Genomic DNA, 13985 nt, shown 5'->3' on the forward strand with positions numbered 1-13985 from the left:
TCCAGCTTTCTTTGAACACCTAGGTTCAAGATCTTTAGGCTTTTCAACATAGACTGTAGAAAGCACAGAGACAACACAAAGACAACGGGAATAAGCTGAATGAAAAGATGAAAGAAAATATGACTTGCTATAAGGCATCTTAGTCTATGATTTCCAGAAGAGTGAGTAACTGGGGAGAACAGGCTTCATTGCAAAGCTGACAAGGAAAAGATTATTTAGAAATTAGTATTTCACATTATCTCAGTCTGATATTCAGAATGGTTCAGAATAAAAGAGGATGGTGAGGATTTTCAACAACAAATGGCTAGATGACAAGGAAGGCAAGTTATATAATAAGCATTAATCAGTGAACTCTGCAAAAGATTTCAAAATGTAAAATCTATTAATAGAAACAAGTATAACAAATGCCAGAAACATACAGCAGGATTTGTACGTACATCACCAAACCTTTTCCTCTCCCCAAATTATCATCACAAATCCTGCAACATTTCCCAGAGGATTATAACATGGATAGAATCTCTCAAGGGATTCTTGCTACATAATTACAACACTCTAATATTATTACCACTGTACAACAGTTGTACATATGGTCATTTTTTTTTTCTGGTAATGTTCTCAAGTCCAGATATAAACTAACTTGGAGGCAGTGCTGAGATTTGTCCTTGAAAACAGTTGTTCACAATAGTACATACTGCTGAAAAGTGTTGACATGTGTAAGATGTGATTGTGAAGGGAGGTATATGTTTCTCTGGTCAAGAGACACATTTTTTCTGTGAGTTGAATATCTGATTGGAACCGTACATTTGAACATCTGCAGGTAATATATTTACATCAACTTAAAATGGAGTCGCAAATATACAGAAAAAATTGATGCTTTTTTTTGCAACCTTGAAAGCTATGCTTAAATTGTTTTATAAAAATGGAAAGCATGGCTGCATATTTTTCGCCTTACACAGGGGCAGCCCACCGAGGGGCGGGGCTCCTAAATCCCGCCCTGCCGTCTCCACAGCGACGCCGACAGTCCGTTCCCGCCCACTGCCGAACCCCGTCGTCGCCATGGTGACTGCGCCCGCCCCTTCCGGCAGTGGGCGGAAGTGGCGGGACGGAAGTAGCTGTGAGCGCCGCTTTGGGCAGAGGAGGGGGCGGATGAGCGGGCGGCGGGGGCCGCAGTGCCGGGGGCAGGGCCCTGCGGGAGGCCGGCAGGTAATGGAGCGCGGTGCTGCCTGCGCCGAGGGGGGAGGTGGCTGAGGTGGGAGGCGATGTCGCGGCGGACCCCTGCTCCCTGGCGGGAGGGGCGGGGCGGAGTAGGGTGTGCCTCGGGAGCGGAGGGCCCGGCCTGGCAGCTGGGCTCGGCCCGGCTGCTGCGGTCTTTGGTTCAGTCCGGTCTCTGCCCACCACTCGGATTTAGGCCCTTTTCTGCGGAGTCGGCGGTGCCGTCGAGCGGTAAGCGTGACTGGGCTGCCCACGGCCATCCTCTGTGGACTGCTCGTTGCCCACCGCTTGCCAGCAGCTTTCAGGCTGGTGCGAGGCTCTGTATGTTTTCTGTGGAAGTTGATAACACATTGGCATTGCTGAGCAAGGCTGTGTGTGGTGGCAAACAGATGCCTGTTGAAGTCTGGGAAAACATTCACCCAAAACAGGACACTCACAGACTTCATAGAATAGTTTGGGTTGGAAGTGACCTTTAGGATCATCTAGTTTCAGTCCCCTACTATAGGCAGGGACAGCTCCCTCTAGACCAGGTTGCTGAAAGCCCCATCCAGCCTGGTCTTGAATGCCTACAAGAAGGAGGCATCCACAGACTCTCTGTTCCAGCGTCTCACCACCCTGACAATAAAAAATTTTGCTCTCATATCTAATCTAAATCTACCCTCTTCCAGTATAAAACCATTTCCCTTTGTCCTGTCACTACATCTTTATAAAAAGTCCCTCCCCAGCTTTTTTGTAGGCCTCCTTCACGTACTGGAGAGCCACTGTAAGGTTCCCCCAGAGCCTTCTCTTCTCCAGGCTGAAAAGCCCCAAATCTCTCAGCTTATCTTCACAGGGGAGGTGCTCCAGCTCTGTGATCATCTTCATGGCCCACCTTGGACTCACTCCAACAGCACAGTGTTGTTGATTTGGGGAATCTAGAACTAGATACAGTACTCCTAGTAGGGTCTCACAAGAGCAGAGTAGAGGGGCAGAATCACTTCCTTCACCTGCTGATCATGCTACTCGTGATGCAACCCAGGATACAGTTGGCCTTCTGGGCTGTAAGTTCGCACTGACACCTCAAGTTGAGTCTTCCATCATCCAACACCCCCAAATCCTTCTCCCCAGGGCTGCTCTCAAGCTATTCTCCACCCAACCTGTATTTGTGCTTGGGATTGCCCCAACCCAGGTGCAGGACCTTGCACTTGGTCTTGTTGAACTTCATGAGGTTGGCATGGGCCCACTTCTGAAGCCTGTCCAGGTCCCTGTGGATGGCATCCCTTCCCTCTAGTGTGTCAGCTGCACCACTCAGCTTGGTGTTGTCCGCAAACTTGCTGAGGTTACACTCAATCCCACTGTCCATGTTGCTTACAAATATGCTAAATAGCACCTATCCCAGCACCAGTCCCTGAGGAATGCCACTTGTAATTGATCACCCCTTGGATATTGAGCTGTTGACTGAAACTCTCTGAATGCAACCATCCAGCCAATTTCTTATCCAAGGTGTGGTCCATCCATTAAATCCATCTTTCTCCAAGCTGCTGACGAGGATGTCATGCAGGACAGCATCAAACACTTTGCACAAGTCCAGGTAGATGACGTCAATTGCTCTTCCTTTATCTACTGACTCTGTATCTCCATCATAAAAGGTTTGTCAGGTATGATTTACCTGTGGTGAAGCCATATTGGTTACCACTAATCAGCTCATTTTTATTTTCCACCTGCCTTAGTAGGGACTTAAGAAGATCTCCTCTGTGATCTTACCAGGCACAGAAGTGAGGCTGTCTGGCCTGTAGTTCCCTGGATGATCTTCTGTTCCCTTCTGAAAATGGAGTTTATGTTTCCCTTTTTCCAATCAGCGGGAACTTCACCAGACTTCCGTGATCTGTCAAATATGATGGATAGTGGTTTGGCATCTTCATCCGCTGGGTCCCTCAGAAGCTGTAGATGGGTCTCATTGGGTTCCGTAAACTTGTGTACCTTCAGGTTCTTTAGATGGTCTTGAACCTGATCTTCACTTACAGCAGTCAGGTCTTCCTTCTCCCAGTCCTTACCTTTGCTTTCTGCAGCCTGGGCGGTGCAGCTAGACCCCTTGCAAGTGAAGGCTGAGGCAAAGAAGTCATTGAGCACCTCAGCTTCCTCTGTATCCCTCGTGATCAGATCTCCGTTTTCATTTTGGAAGGGACCTGCGTTTTCCCTGACTTTCTTTTTATCACTGATATACCTGTAGAATTTCTTCTTGTTCCCTTTTATGTGCCTGGCTAGATGCAATTCTATCTGGGTTTTAGCTTTTCTAACCTGGTTGTCCTCTGAGGTAACCTGTTCATCCTTCCTGTAGACTTTCTTTTTGCACAGAAGTAATTCCAGGACCATCTTGTTGACCCATAGAGGCCTCCTGACAAATTCTTACCAGTCTTCCTCTTCCTCAACATACAGTGCTTCTGAGCTTGCAGGAAATGGTCCATAGCCATTTTTGTGGCCCTCCTCTGAACCTGCTCCAACAGCTCAATGTCCTTCTTGCATTGGGTGCCCCAGAACTGGACACAGTTCTCCAGGTGGGGCCTGGAATAGAGTAGAGGAGCAGAATCACCTCTCTCAACCTACTGGTCACACTTCTCTAGATGCAACCCAGGATACGATTGGCCTTCTGGGCTGCAGGCACACAATGACCACACATGTTTGGTCTTTCATGAACCAACACACCTAAATCCTTCTCCTCAAGCCATTCTCTGCCCAATTTGTATTTGTGCTTGGGATTGCCCCGACTCAGGTGCACAACTTTGCACTTGGCCTTGTTAAACTTTATGAGATTAAAAAAAAAACATAATTGGGTATGCTAAATATAATTAAATATAGGAGCCTTTTATGCTTCTCCAGTTTTGGTGGTTGGGGTGCCTGTGACAGAACACTATACTTGGCTATTTAATTTCAATTGTATAGTTATTACTACTTCTATTTTGTAGAATTTTGTAGTATTTTGTAATATGAAGTCATTAGAATATGAACTTCTGCACTTAAACTGAACAGAATGTGGTGCTTTTTTTCAACACTTTTGAAAAAAAGTATACTATGGAAATGAGATTTAAGTACAATTAACTGTTTTTCAGGTTGCTCAGTGATGTTGAACACCAGTCCTGGAGGTGTTCAAGATCAGGTTGGATGGAGCCCAGAATGGATGGGCAGCTTGAACGGGTGCCTGATTTAGAGGTTGGCAACCCTGCCTGGAGCTGGGGGGTTGAGCTAGGTGGTCTTTGAGGTCTCTTCCATACTAAGCCATTCTATGCTTTAAAACATTGTATCCAAATAGAATGCTTGTTTAGTCATGTAGTGATTTTTGTTTTTTTCTCCTTGATCTTTCAGTATCCCACCTGTGACCATAAAATATGATTCTTAGCCTGCTGCACCAAACTTTGTAACTAATTATCTCACAACTTGGTCACCTGGCTTCAACTATAATGGTAAGTTATAATAATATAGTTAGATAATTTATTTTCAGAACTTTTTACTGGAGTCTGCTAGCTCTGACTGATGAAGATAGAGTGATTAATATTTGATTTCCTTAAAAAATTTGATCTTGTTTATTGCTCCTGAGTTCTTTTTTTATTTTTTTTTCCCCTTTTTCTTTTTTTCAGTTTTCCTTCATAACTTATCCTAAATGCTTAGTCATTGCCCAGCACATCCCAGGAGAATCACATAAAGATTGCAGTGTGTTTTGAGTCATGTATGACGTTAGACAACTAATGCAAGTACTTTTTCCACTCTACCTTTTTGTACGATCAATAAGTATATAGATGTTGTATAGAATACAAATAAGTTAGGCTGCTACGATTGCTGCTAAGATTATCACATTTGAAAAGATAATCAGAGATAAATGGAAAGTGCTCACCGGTGTTGTAGGCTCACAGGAACCTCCACAAGGAGCAATCTCCAGAGAGAGATCCTTCTTCAGTGGCAATCAGCCCTTAAATGGTGTCTAGGAGAGGTGAAGCCAGGCTCCACCCCTTCCGGTCACACAGCTGAATTGCCTTCACCTGTGCTCCCGTGCTGACCCAGTGCTCGCCTCAGATGATCAATCAGAGGTTCAGGCTGTGATTCTGCAGTTCCCATACACTTTTTTAATGTTCTTTTCTCATTTTGCTATGGATTTTATCTGCTGCTAAGAAGATTAGAAGGTTAGAATCGTTAAGGTTGGAAAACACCTCTAAGATTATCTAGTCCAATCATCTACCTACCACTGATATTGCCCACTAAACCCATGTCCCTTTGTACCACATCTACGTGCCTCTTGAACCCATCCAGGAATGGTGATTCAGCCACCTAACTGGGCAACCTGATCCTGTGCCTGACCACTCTTTTGAAGAAGAGAATGCAGTCTGAACCTCCCTGGTGCAATTTAAGGTCATTCCTTCCTGTCCTATTGCTTCTACTTGAGAGAAGAGGCTGACCTCCACCTCACCACTACCTCCTTTCAGGCAGTTGTCGAGAGTAATAATGTCTCCCCTGAGCCTCCTCTTCTCCAGACTGAATAATCCCAGCTCCTTCCTGTGAGACTTGTGCTCCAGCAACAGCTTTGTTGCTCTTCTTTGGACACACACAAGGGTCTCAATGTCTTTCTTGTGGTGAGGGGCTCAAAACTGAACACATTAGTCAAAGTGCAGCCTCATCAGAGCTGAGTATAGGGGAGCCATCACTGCCCTGCTCCCCACTGACAACAGTTTCTTACACAAGCCAGGGTGTTGTTGGCCTTCTTGGCCACCTGAGTACACTGGAGGCTCCTTTTTAGTCATGCACTGACCAACATCCCCAGATTCCTCTACACATAATAATGTGCCATAAGAAACTTCCATATTTTCTTGCATACAGAAATAATGTTCTGAGTGCAGGATCTACATTCCCTTTTTGTAGAAAAATTACCATTCTTTGGCATTCATGCCTGAATGTTAAATGTTTTCTGTGTTGGCTGTGCTGTTCAGGAAGACTTTGGCTTAATATTGAATTAGCAGCCAGCTTAAAGGAGTACAGATTTTCTACTCTCTGTCTGTAATTGTTTTTATTAATATTTGTAATTACTTTTCTGAGGTATAATTTCTATTCCCACTTTTAACTCTAACTGCCTTTCATTGTTCTTCATAGTGTAGCCAGAACTTTGCAAATGTAGACACTCGATAGCGGGATTAATTGTTCTTAATGTAGTTACTTGAGGTCTCATTTACTAAGTTTGGTGAGGACCAAAGAATATTTGAGACCACATTCAATTCAATTCATATCAGCAGTAATTGAAGGGTTTTTATGGTGGCTTTTATGTACAAGGCTGTTCAAACAATTAGCATGCTTTCTAAAAAAGTGTCTTTATAATCTTGCAGCAGCAAGCTTTAGAACAGGCACTGGATCGAGCAGAGGTAAGCAATAATTACTTGCTGGAGTATAATATATTGGGATCGTACATAAAATATAAGAAATGCAATTGTGGAAAGTAGTGGGAGGACAGAGGGTGTGTTCATGTAAGTGTGTGTGTATAAATAATGACCCATACATTTAGCAGTGGATTTGCAAAATTCTAAAATTGCTAGACCAGCCATCTGTCTCTTATCCATTGTACTGAGTCTATCATCTGATGCAATGATTATAGACTCTGCAACATTTAAGTCTTTCCCCTTTTAAAAGCAACTAATCTGTGAGCAGTGAAATAAAAAGTTTTAAATTCATGATTATGGATAGAAGAAATATATGGCAAAGTTGTGTTTAACAATAGCCCAGTTGGAATGAAAAGGCAAGTGCCCTTGCTATTTCATGTTGGTATAATGGTTTCCAACAGTAGTGCTCGTGGCAATAGGTTTTCCCGCAGAAACACATTTTCATTGAAATACTATTAATCTAAATTGTTTGGAGAAGTACTTTGGAGAAACATACAGACATTTGGGTAGAGTTTGTTAGAATACTGGTGACATGTAATGCGATGGTAGTTCTATTCATATTCTTTTCTAATTAAAACCTAACATAAATGCAAGAGACAAGGGTATAATTACACTTCTGTAAGTTGGCTATGTTGGAGAATGCATGATTTAAAATATATACTGTTGAAATATAAAATTATAAAATATAAACTGTTGAGCCAGTACACATTAAATTGATTATCTGAGAAAGTTATCTTAGTATGTAAGAGTGTTAGTGTGTTAACTTAAGCAAATATTACTGTAATTATAAAACGTGGATATAAAATTATGTCTCTGCATGCAACTCATGCCATAGCTGTGTAATGCTGTATTTCACTGCTAAAACGAGATGTCTCCTTGTTGATGAATATAGCATACAGTAGACAACTTTTAGTACATTTTTAACCATTTATTCTGTTAGTAACTTACCGTATACATAGAACAAAGTCCATTAATGACTGAAATCACATGTTAACTAGAATTCTATTTCCTTGTAGGATATGTACTATTTGATTTATTTTTCTCTTCCAGTATATCATTGAAAGTGCTCGTCAGAGACCTCCCAAAAGAAAATATTTATCCAGTGGAAGGTAGTGAGAGTTTCAGACTTGATGTCTTTTAAATAGTATTTCTTTGATTTAATTTTGGTTACATTTTAAGGCATTTTTTATTTCAGAAAATCTGTATTTCAAAAACTCTATGACTTATATATAGAAGAATGTGAAAAAGAGCCTGAGATAAAGGTAAGTGAAAATTTCTCAGCAGATTTCCAGTGCTGTCTGAACTGGCAAGTTCAGAGTAGATTATTTTGTGTTTCATTTAATTCTTTTATCAAAAAAAGGGTAAGGACTGGTGGTTGTAGTAGTTACCAAAGGTTAAGACTTCAGTAGAAACAATGACTTGCATGGATTAAACTGACTGTGTAACCTTATAGAATTTTCTTAATTCAATTTGAAAATCAAGATGAGTGCCACTGACTATCTGATAATCCCAAATCTGTTTTTAAAGGTAAATATTTAAAAAAAATGTTTTTAAATTTTAGATTTTAAAATTTTTTAAAGGTAAATAAATTTGAACGCTACCAGAGGGTTGGGAAGATTTTACTTCTGAGATGCTTTTCTGTATATGGAAACAAGATGAATCTGCAGTAGTTGGTTTTATGTAGTGTACAATACCAATTCATATGGCAAATGCAAGTAAAATGTTAAGAAAAATACAGAGGTGAAAAGATTAAGCCATCAGTAGCAAATGGGTAACAAGGTATTTGAGCAGCAAGGAGAAGATTGGGATTGCTAAACTAGAAGATTTGGTAAAATTAGGGTTTACATACAGTAGTTGTTGTTAAATCTGGACTAAGATGTGGATAGTTCACTGATATTTTGGTCTTATGCTGTGGATTCTAATTGCTGAAAATGAGAAGTTCAAAGATTAAGGTGTGATGTTCAGAATACAGTGTTTTTAGGAGACCTGATCCATCAGTGTAGGATTGCTTGTTGGTTTTAATTTAGTACAACAAGAAGGAAACAGTATTCTGACTAGAGACTGACCAATAACTTCAGAGATTTTATGTACAGAACTGTCAAGCTTTCTATTGCTGTACTGCATCCTTTTAACGGTGTAAGCTGTAAACAAGTTGTCCATTCAGAAGCAAACTGTCTGAAAGTGAGGAAACAGTTGCTCGTAATAGTCCACTCTTAAGTAAAAAGTATCTCATTGGGATGAAGCAAACAGACTTTAGACTACAGCTTTCCTCAAAGTTGATCTGTAAAAGCTTACCTTATTGTATAACTGATGCATGTACAGATGTTATGAAATATACCAGAGAGTTTGGCTATGCAGTTATTATACCAAAACAGGATAGAAAGCTTACTCATACCCTGGGCTCACTATGTAACTTCAGAGGAGGGGATCTCCAGAAAAGATCCTTCCCTACTGGTAGTCAGCTCTTAAATGGGTCTAGGAGAGGTGGAGCCAGGCTCCACCCCTTCTGGCAGCACAGGGGAATTGCTTTCACCTGTGCTCCAGTGGCTGACTCTTTGCTTGCCTCAAGTGATCAATCAGAGGTTCAGGCCGTGATTCAGCAGTTCCCATACACCTTGTGCATTAGTTATGAAACAGAAGTATTTTCTTGCATCTGCTGCAAGGGCTGCACACTTGTTGCCTTTACTAGCTATGTACAAGTCTCTGTGCTTAGCTAGCAGTTGCAGTCTTCTCTAAGAATCTGATTTATAGGCAATTAGGTCACAAACATCCTTCGGTTTCAGTTTACTCTTTGTATTTTATATCCAGAAAATGATGCATCTGTGTAAGTTCTGTCAAGTTTTAAGGTTGATTGCGGTAGAGTTTTGTTTTTTTCTTGCAGGTTTTGATTAATATATATATTATATTATAATTATATATAATATAATTGCACTGTAATCTGCAATTGCATATTATAATATGTAAGAAAAAAAATGCTAAATAGTCCTTGTTGCTATTAGATCAAAAGCTTTTTCCCATGCAACTACTTATATTTAATCTTCCTTTGTGTGTAACAGTGGCCATGTAATTTCCCTTGATAATTCTTACTTTGAGACTGCTGATATGTGGTTAGCTACACTGTTGTCATACCTTAGGAAGCCTTAAAAGTAATGCAACCAGGTGGTCCATCATATGAGACTTTTTTTTTTTTTTTTCCCTTAAGGAATAATTACTCATTTTGGTATATGAATTACTCTAATTGTTTTGGGCATTTGAGTAATTAAAACTGGTTGACTGTGGAATGGGTATCTCAATACATGCTCACCTCTGCCCTTTATAATTTAAAAAAGAATAGAATAAGTATGCCGTATGGAGAATTGTATTGAAAATTAATTCTTAACTGTTTACCCTACAGGAAGTATTCTGGAAAAAAACTTACTGTAAGATTTGTGATTTCACTTTGAATTGGTCTTGGCCTTTCAAAATTACTTCTTAAGTTATCTAACTGAAGAATATACTGAAAAAGGCAGTGGCTTACTGAAAATAGGAAATGCTGAGTGCTCACTTTTTCTTCTTTTTTTTTTTTTAAGCAGTCAAAAATCCGGGTCTTTTGTCTCTTTTTCCATGCTGCAGTTGAAAGGAGTGGGATAAGACAGGATACATACAGTGAGATCTATTAACCTTCAAGATTTCAAGAAAGTGATGTTACTGAAATTATGATGGCTGTTAAGAAAAATTTCCTGAAACCAGTGAGATTATGCAGTAGAAATAAAATGATACGAAAAAACTTAAACTTTGTTTCTTCTAGTAACTTAAAATTAGAAAATACTATAAACTATGTGCAGATTATGATGGTGAGCACAGACAAACTCTTCCTTATTGACAACTTATTCCATTGTCAGGACCTGCAAAGAATTAGAGATGTCCAGTCTGTGATCATGCACCTTCTCTGCATTTGTATAGTGATGTTGGAATTAATGAAATATGTGTAAAGGCAAGGGAAGAACTCTGTTAAGGCCTCACCTGCAATATTGCATGTAGGCATAGAGCCCCCCAGCACAGTAAAGATGCAGAGCTGTTGGAACGTGTCCAGAGGAGATCATGAAGATGCTCAGAGGCTTGAGTACATCTCCTTTGAATAAAGGAGAGGGAGGGAGGGAGCTGGGCTTGTTCAGCCTAGAGAAGAGAAGGCTCCAGGGAGACCTCATTGTGGCTTTCTAGTGCTTGAAGGGAGCTTATAAACAGAAAAGATACCAACTTTTTACATGGTTTAGTAGTGATAGGACAAGGGAATATGCTTTTAAACTTAGAGGGGAGATGTTATGAGAAAATTCTATACTCAGAGGGTATTGAGGCTTTAGCACAGGCTGCCCAAAGATATGGATGCCTCATCCCTGAAGGCATTTGAGGTCAGGGTGGATGGGACCCTGGGCACCCTGAGCTGCTGGGTGGAAACTTTGCTTGTGGCAGGGGGGTTGGTACTGGGTCGTCTTTTAAAGTCCCTTTCAATGCAAGCCATTCTGTGATTCTTTTCTTAGATTTTCATTTTACAGATAGTAAATATATATAAGACTTTTTTTTTTAGATTTATTTTTATGTAGATGTTCTCTTTATGTCTTTTGACCCATTTTTCAATTGTAAGGGCGATTGGGAAAATTGATTTAGGGTGTTATAGTGAAGGGCAAGAAAAGCAATCATAATAATGATAAAATCAATTTCTGTTCAACAGTGATGCATTGTGGGGAAGACTAAGATATTAAAGTTAACATTTTAATTATAGATAAGAATGAAGAAGTAACAAACGTAGCATAGAATGAAGAAGTAACAAACATAGCATAGAGTCACTGTGTAAGTTGTTAGGCAGGAGTATTCAGTGTTTGTGCTCAGGGTGTTTTCAGGGAGACAAGGGTGCCACTTTTCTGCAGGTGATGTCAGAGAGGGTTGGGAATATTAGCTGATATAACAGCAGTTTAACTGACTTGGTTGTTTTGTGTCTGAGTTCTTGCATTTATACTGTGATGAACATTTGAGAAATTTAATCCACCTCAATCCACTTCTTAATCTTTGAAATGTTTCCATGCATCTGAGCTTAATGTCAGTTCAAAGCTAACACCTGCAATAGCCAGCTCAAAGGAGAAAGCTGATTCTCTGGTTACAGACATTTTCATCTTAGTGAAAGGTAACTAACTACCTGCTTACTGAAACTTCTGTACTTAAATGCCAGTTTACTCCAATGACTTGGGGAGGTTTTTTATTTTAAAATGTACTCAGCCTCCATCTGAAGAAATTTAGCTCATATGGATGAAGTGCCAGAAAAGTGTGTTTGTTTGTTGGTTTGTCGTCTGCTCTTTCCTTTGCATCCTTTCTCATATTCCTCAAAAACAAAAATACCCGCTGAGCTGTAATTGGTTAACAATTACTGAATAGAAAATAAAAACTGAAAGGTAAACCTAATGTCTTTCCCTGAATAAATTTATGTCATAGTAATGTGATTAACTCAATTTAATTACTTTTACAATTGAATTACCATTGTATATGTTACTTATCAGATGTTAGAAGAGCATAGTCCTATAAAAATAAATCTTCTTGTATGCATGGACAAATATCTGGGGTAGAAAAAAAAGTAACGTGCATAGTTAAATAATTGTTTTTCTTAAGCTCATGTAAATAAAAGGATGAACTAGACTTTTTTTTTTTAATTTTACATATAACTTTAGTGTAAATAATTTTCTTCTTAAAACTGTCTTGCATATTCTGATCTTATTTTAGTCTTTGGTAATTCACATATTCCTTTCTATCTTCCTAATGCCATTTTACAACTACATATGAAAATATTGATGTAGAGAGTGAGTGGCAGGTTCTTTTTGGTGGTGCCCAGTGACAGGACAAGAGGCAGCAAGTACAAACTGGAACACAGGAAGTTCCACCTGAATGTGAGAAAGAGCACCTTTAGAGAGTGGCAGAGCACTGCAACAGGCTGCCCAGAGAGGTGGTGTAGTCGTCGTCTTTGCATATATTCAAAACCCACCTGGATCCTTCCTGTGCAACCTACTGTAGGCAACCTGCTTTAGCAGATGCTTGGACTTGATAATTTTCCCAGGTTCTTCCTTTAGGACTGGAGGGAATGGTGTCGAGTTGCTCCAGGCAGATTCAGGTTGGACGATAGGAAAAGTTTCTTCTCCAAAAGAGTGGTCAGGCACTGAAATGGGCTGCCCAGGGAGGTGGTGGAGTCACCGACCCTGGAGGTGTTCAAGGAACGTTTAGATGTTGTACTGAGGGATGTGGTGAATGGGGAAATACTGGTGAGGTGGGTTGTTGGATGGGATGATCTTGGAGGTCTTTTCCAACCTTCGGGATTCTGTGATTCCAACCCCCCTCTTCTGTGAAAAAATGACCTTATCAACTGTTAAAATCTGTCAGAGCAGTTGAGTGCTGACCTTCTTTTCAGATGGTAGTTACTGTACCCCTGAGTACTTCATACTGTGTCTAAGTGAAGGTGATGGCTGGCAGACCATACACAGTGATGTGCTGGCAATTGAAGCTGTGTCTTTGCAGTCTCTTCTTTTGGGTAGATGTCTTACAGGAGTCGAATAGGAGTCTTAGCTGAAGATTTTACCTAATGAGCTACACCTCCAGAATGGTGGCATTTTTTAACTGTCTTGTTGCTAAGATGTATTTTCTCCTCTTCTGTCCCATTCCTCCAGTTCTTTCCCCATCTGTTTTTCAGAACTTGTGCTACTTCATTCTTTCCTTTGTGTTAGCTTCCACCATTTCTAAACTGTAAAAGGAAGTAGAATGAAGTCACCATCATTCATGATGCATGGAGGGAGTTAACTTTGTGCTGTTATTCCAAAACTACTTAGAAAGAGATGAAAAATTTTGCTCCTTTTCTTTTTTTCTTTATATATACCTGTTAAATGGTCTGTTGGATTACGTTGCTGTGCTTACTTATGTTTGTTGCTTTTTTTGTTGTTGTTTTAATTGTTTTCTCTTAGGAATGGTTTCAGTAGAAGTAATAATTCTGTTTCCTGTCTCCCCGGTTATCTGGAAAACGAAATCTGCTCAAAAAGAGCCCTCCCACTACTATTTAGTGGGTGTATACGAAATAAGCAGTTGGGCAGACTTACCAGAGCACTAAGATTACCCTTCCAGTGAATACCTTCACCTGCTACTAGCATTCAGCTATGAATTCTAGCCTCCAATCACAAGACATAAAATTACTTCAAGTTTAGAGATCGCAGTTTTGATTTTTAAAGGGGTATTAAATATGTTTACATTTTAAGATACACCTGGGGTCTTTGAAATATCCATTCATTTATATATATACATACATATATATATACATACATACATATATATATATATGTATATATATATATGTATATATAAAATATAGTTTAT

At 40.0% G+C, this 13985-nt stretch overlaps 1 protein-coding gene across 10 annotated transcripts in view; it reads left to right on the forward strand.

Annotated features, from left to right (window-relative positions):
• The first annotated feature begins 1062 nt into the window (after window positions 1–1062).
• The window catches only part of SUPT20H (SPT20 homolog, SAGA complex component), a 36724-nt gene continuing 23801 nt past the window's right edge, over window positions 1063–13985 (forward strand). For 7 of the 10 annotated variants that reach the window (XM_085215996.1, XM_085215987.1, XM_085215989.1 and 4 more), the window contains exons 1-6: window positions 1063–1203; window positions 4552–4649; window positions 4824–4937; window positions 6555–6590; window positions 7656–7714; window positions 7801–7867. In XM_085215996.1, coding sequence (XP_085072122.1) covers window positions 4911–4937; window positions 6555–6590; window positions 7656–7714; window positions 7801–7867 — 189 coding nt within the window. In that variant the 5' untranslated portion in view covers window positions 1063–1203; window positions 4552–4649; window positions 4824–4910. The remainder of the gene's footprint in view (window positions 1204–4551; window positions 4650–4823; window positions 4938–6554; window positions 6591–7655; window positions 7715–7800; window positions 7868–13985) is intronic. The other 3 variants (XM_085215993.1, XM_085215991.1, XM_085215992.1) reach the window with 3 other exon arrangements.

The sequence above is a fragment of the Meleagris gallopavo genome, chromosome 1 (assembly GCF_905368555.1).
Source record: "Meleagris gallopavo chromosome 1, MGAL_WU_HG_1.1, whole genome shotgun sequence".
Taxonomy (NCBI): Eukaryota; Metazoa; Chordata; class Aves; order Galliformes; family Phasianidae; genus Meleagris; species Meleagris gallopavo.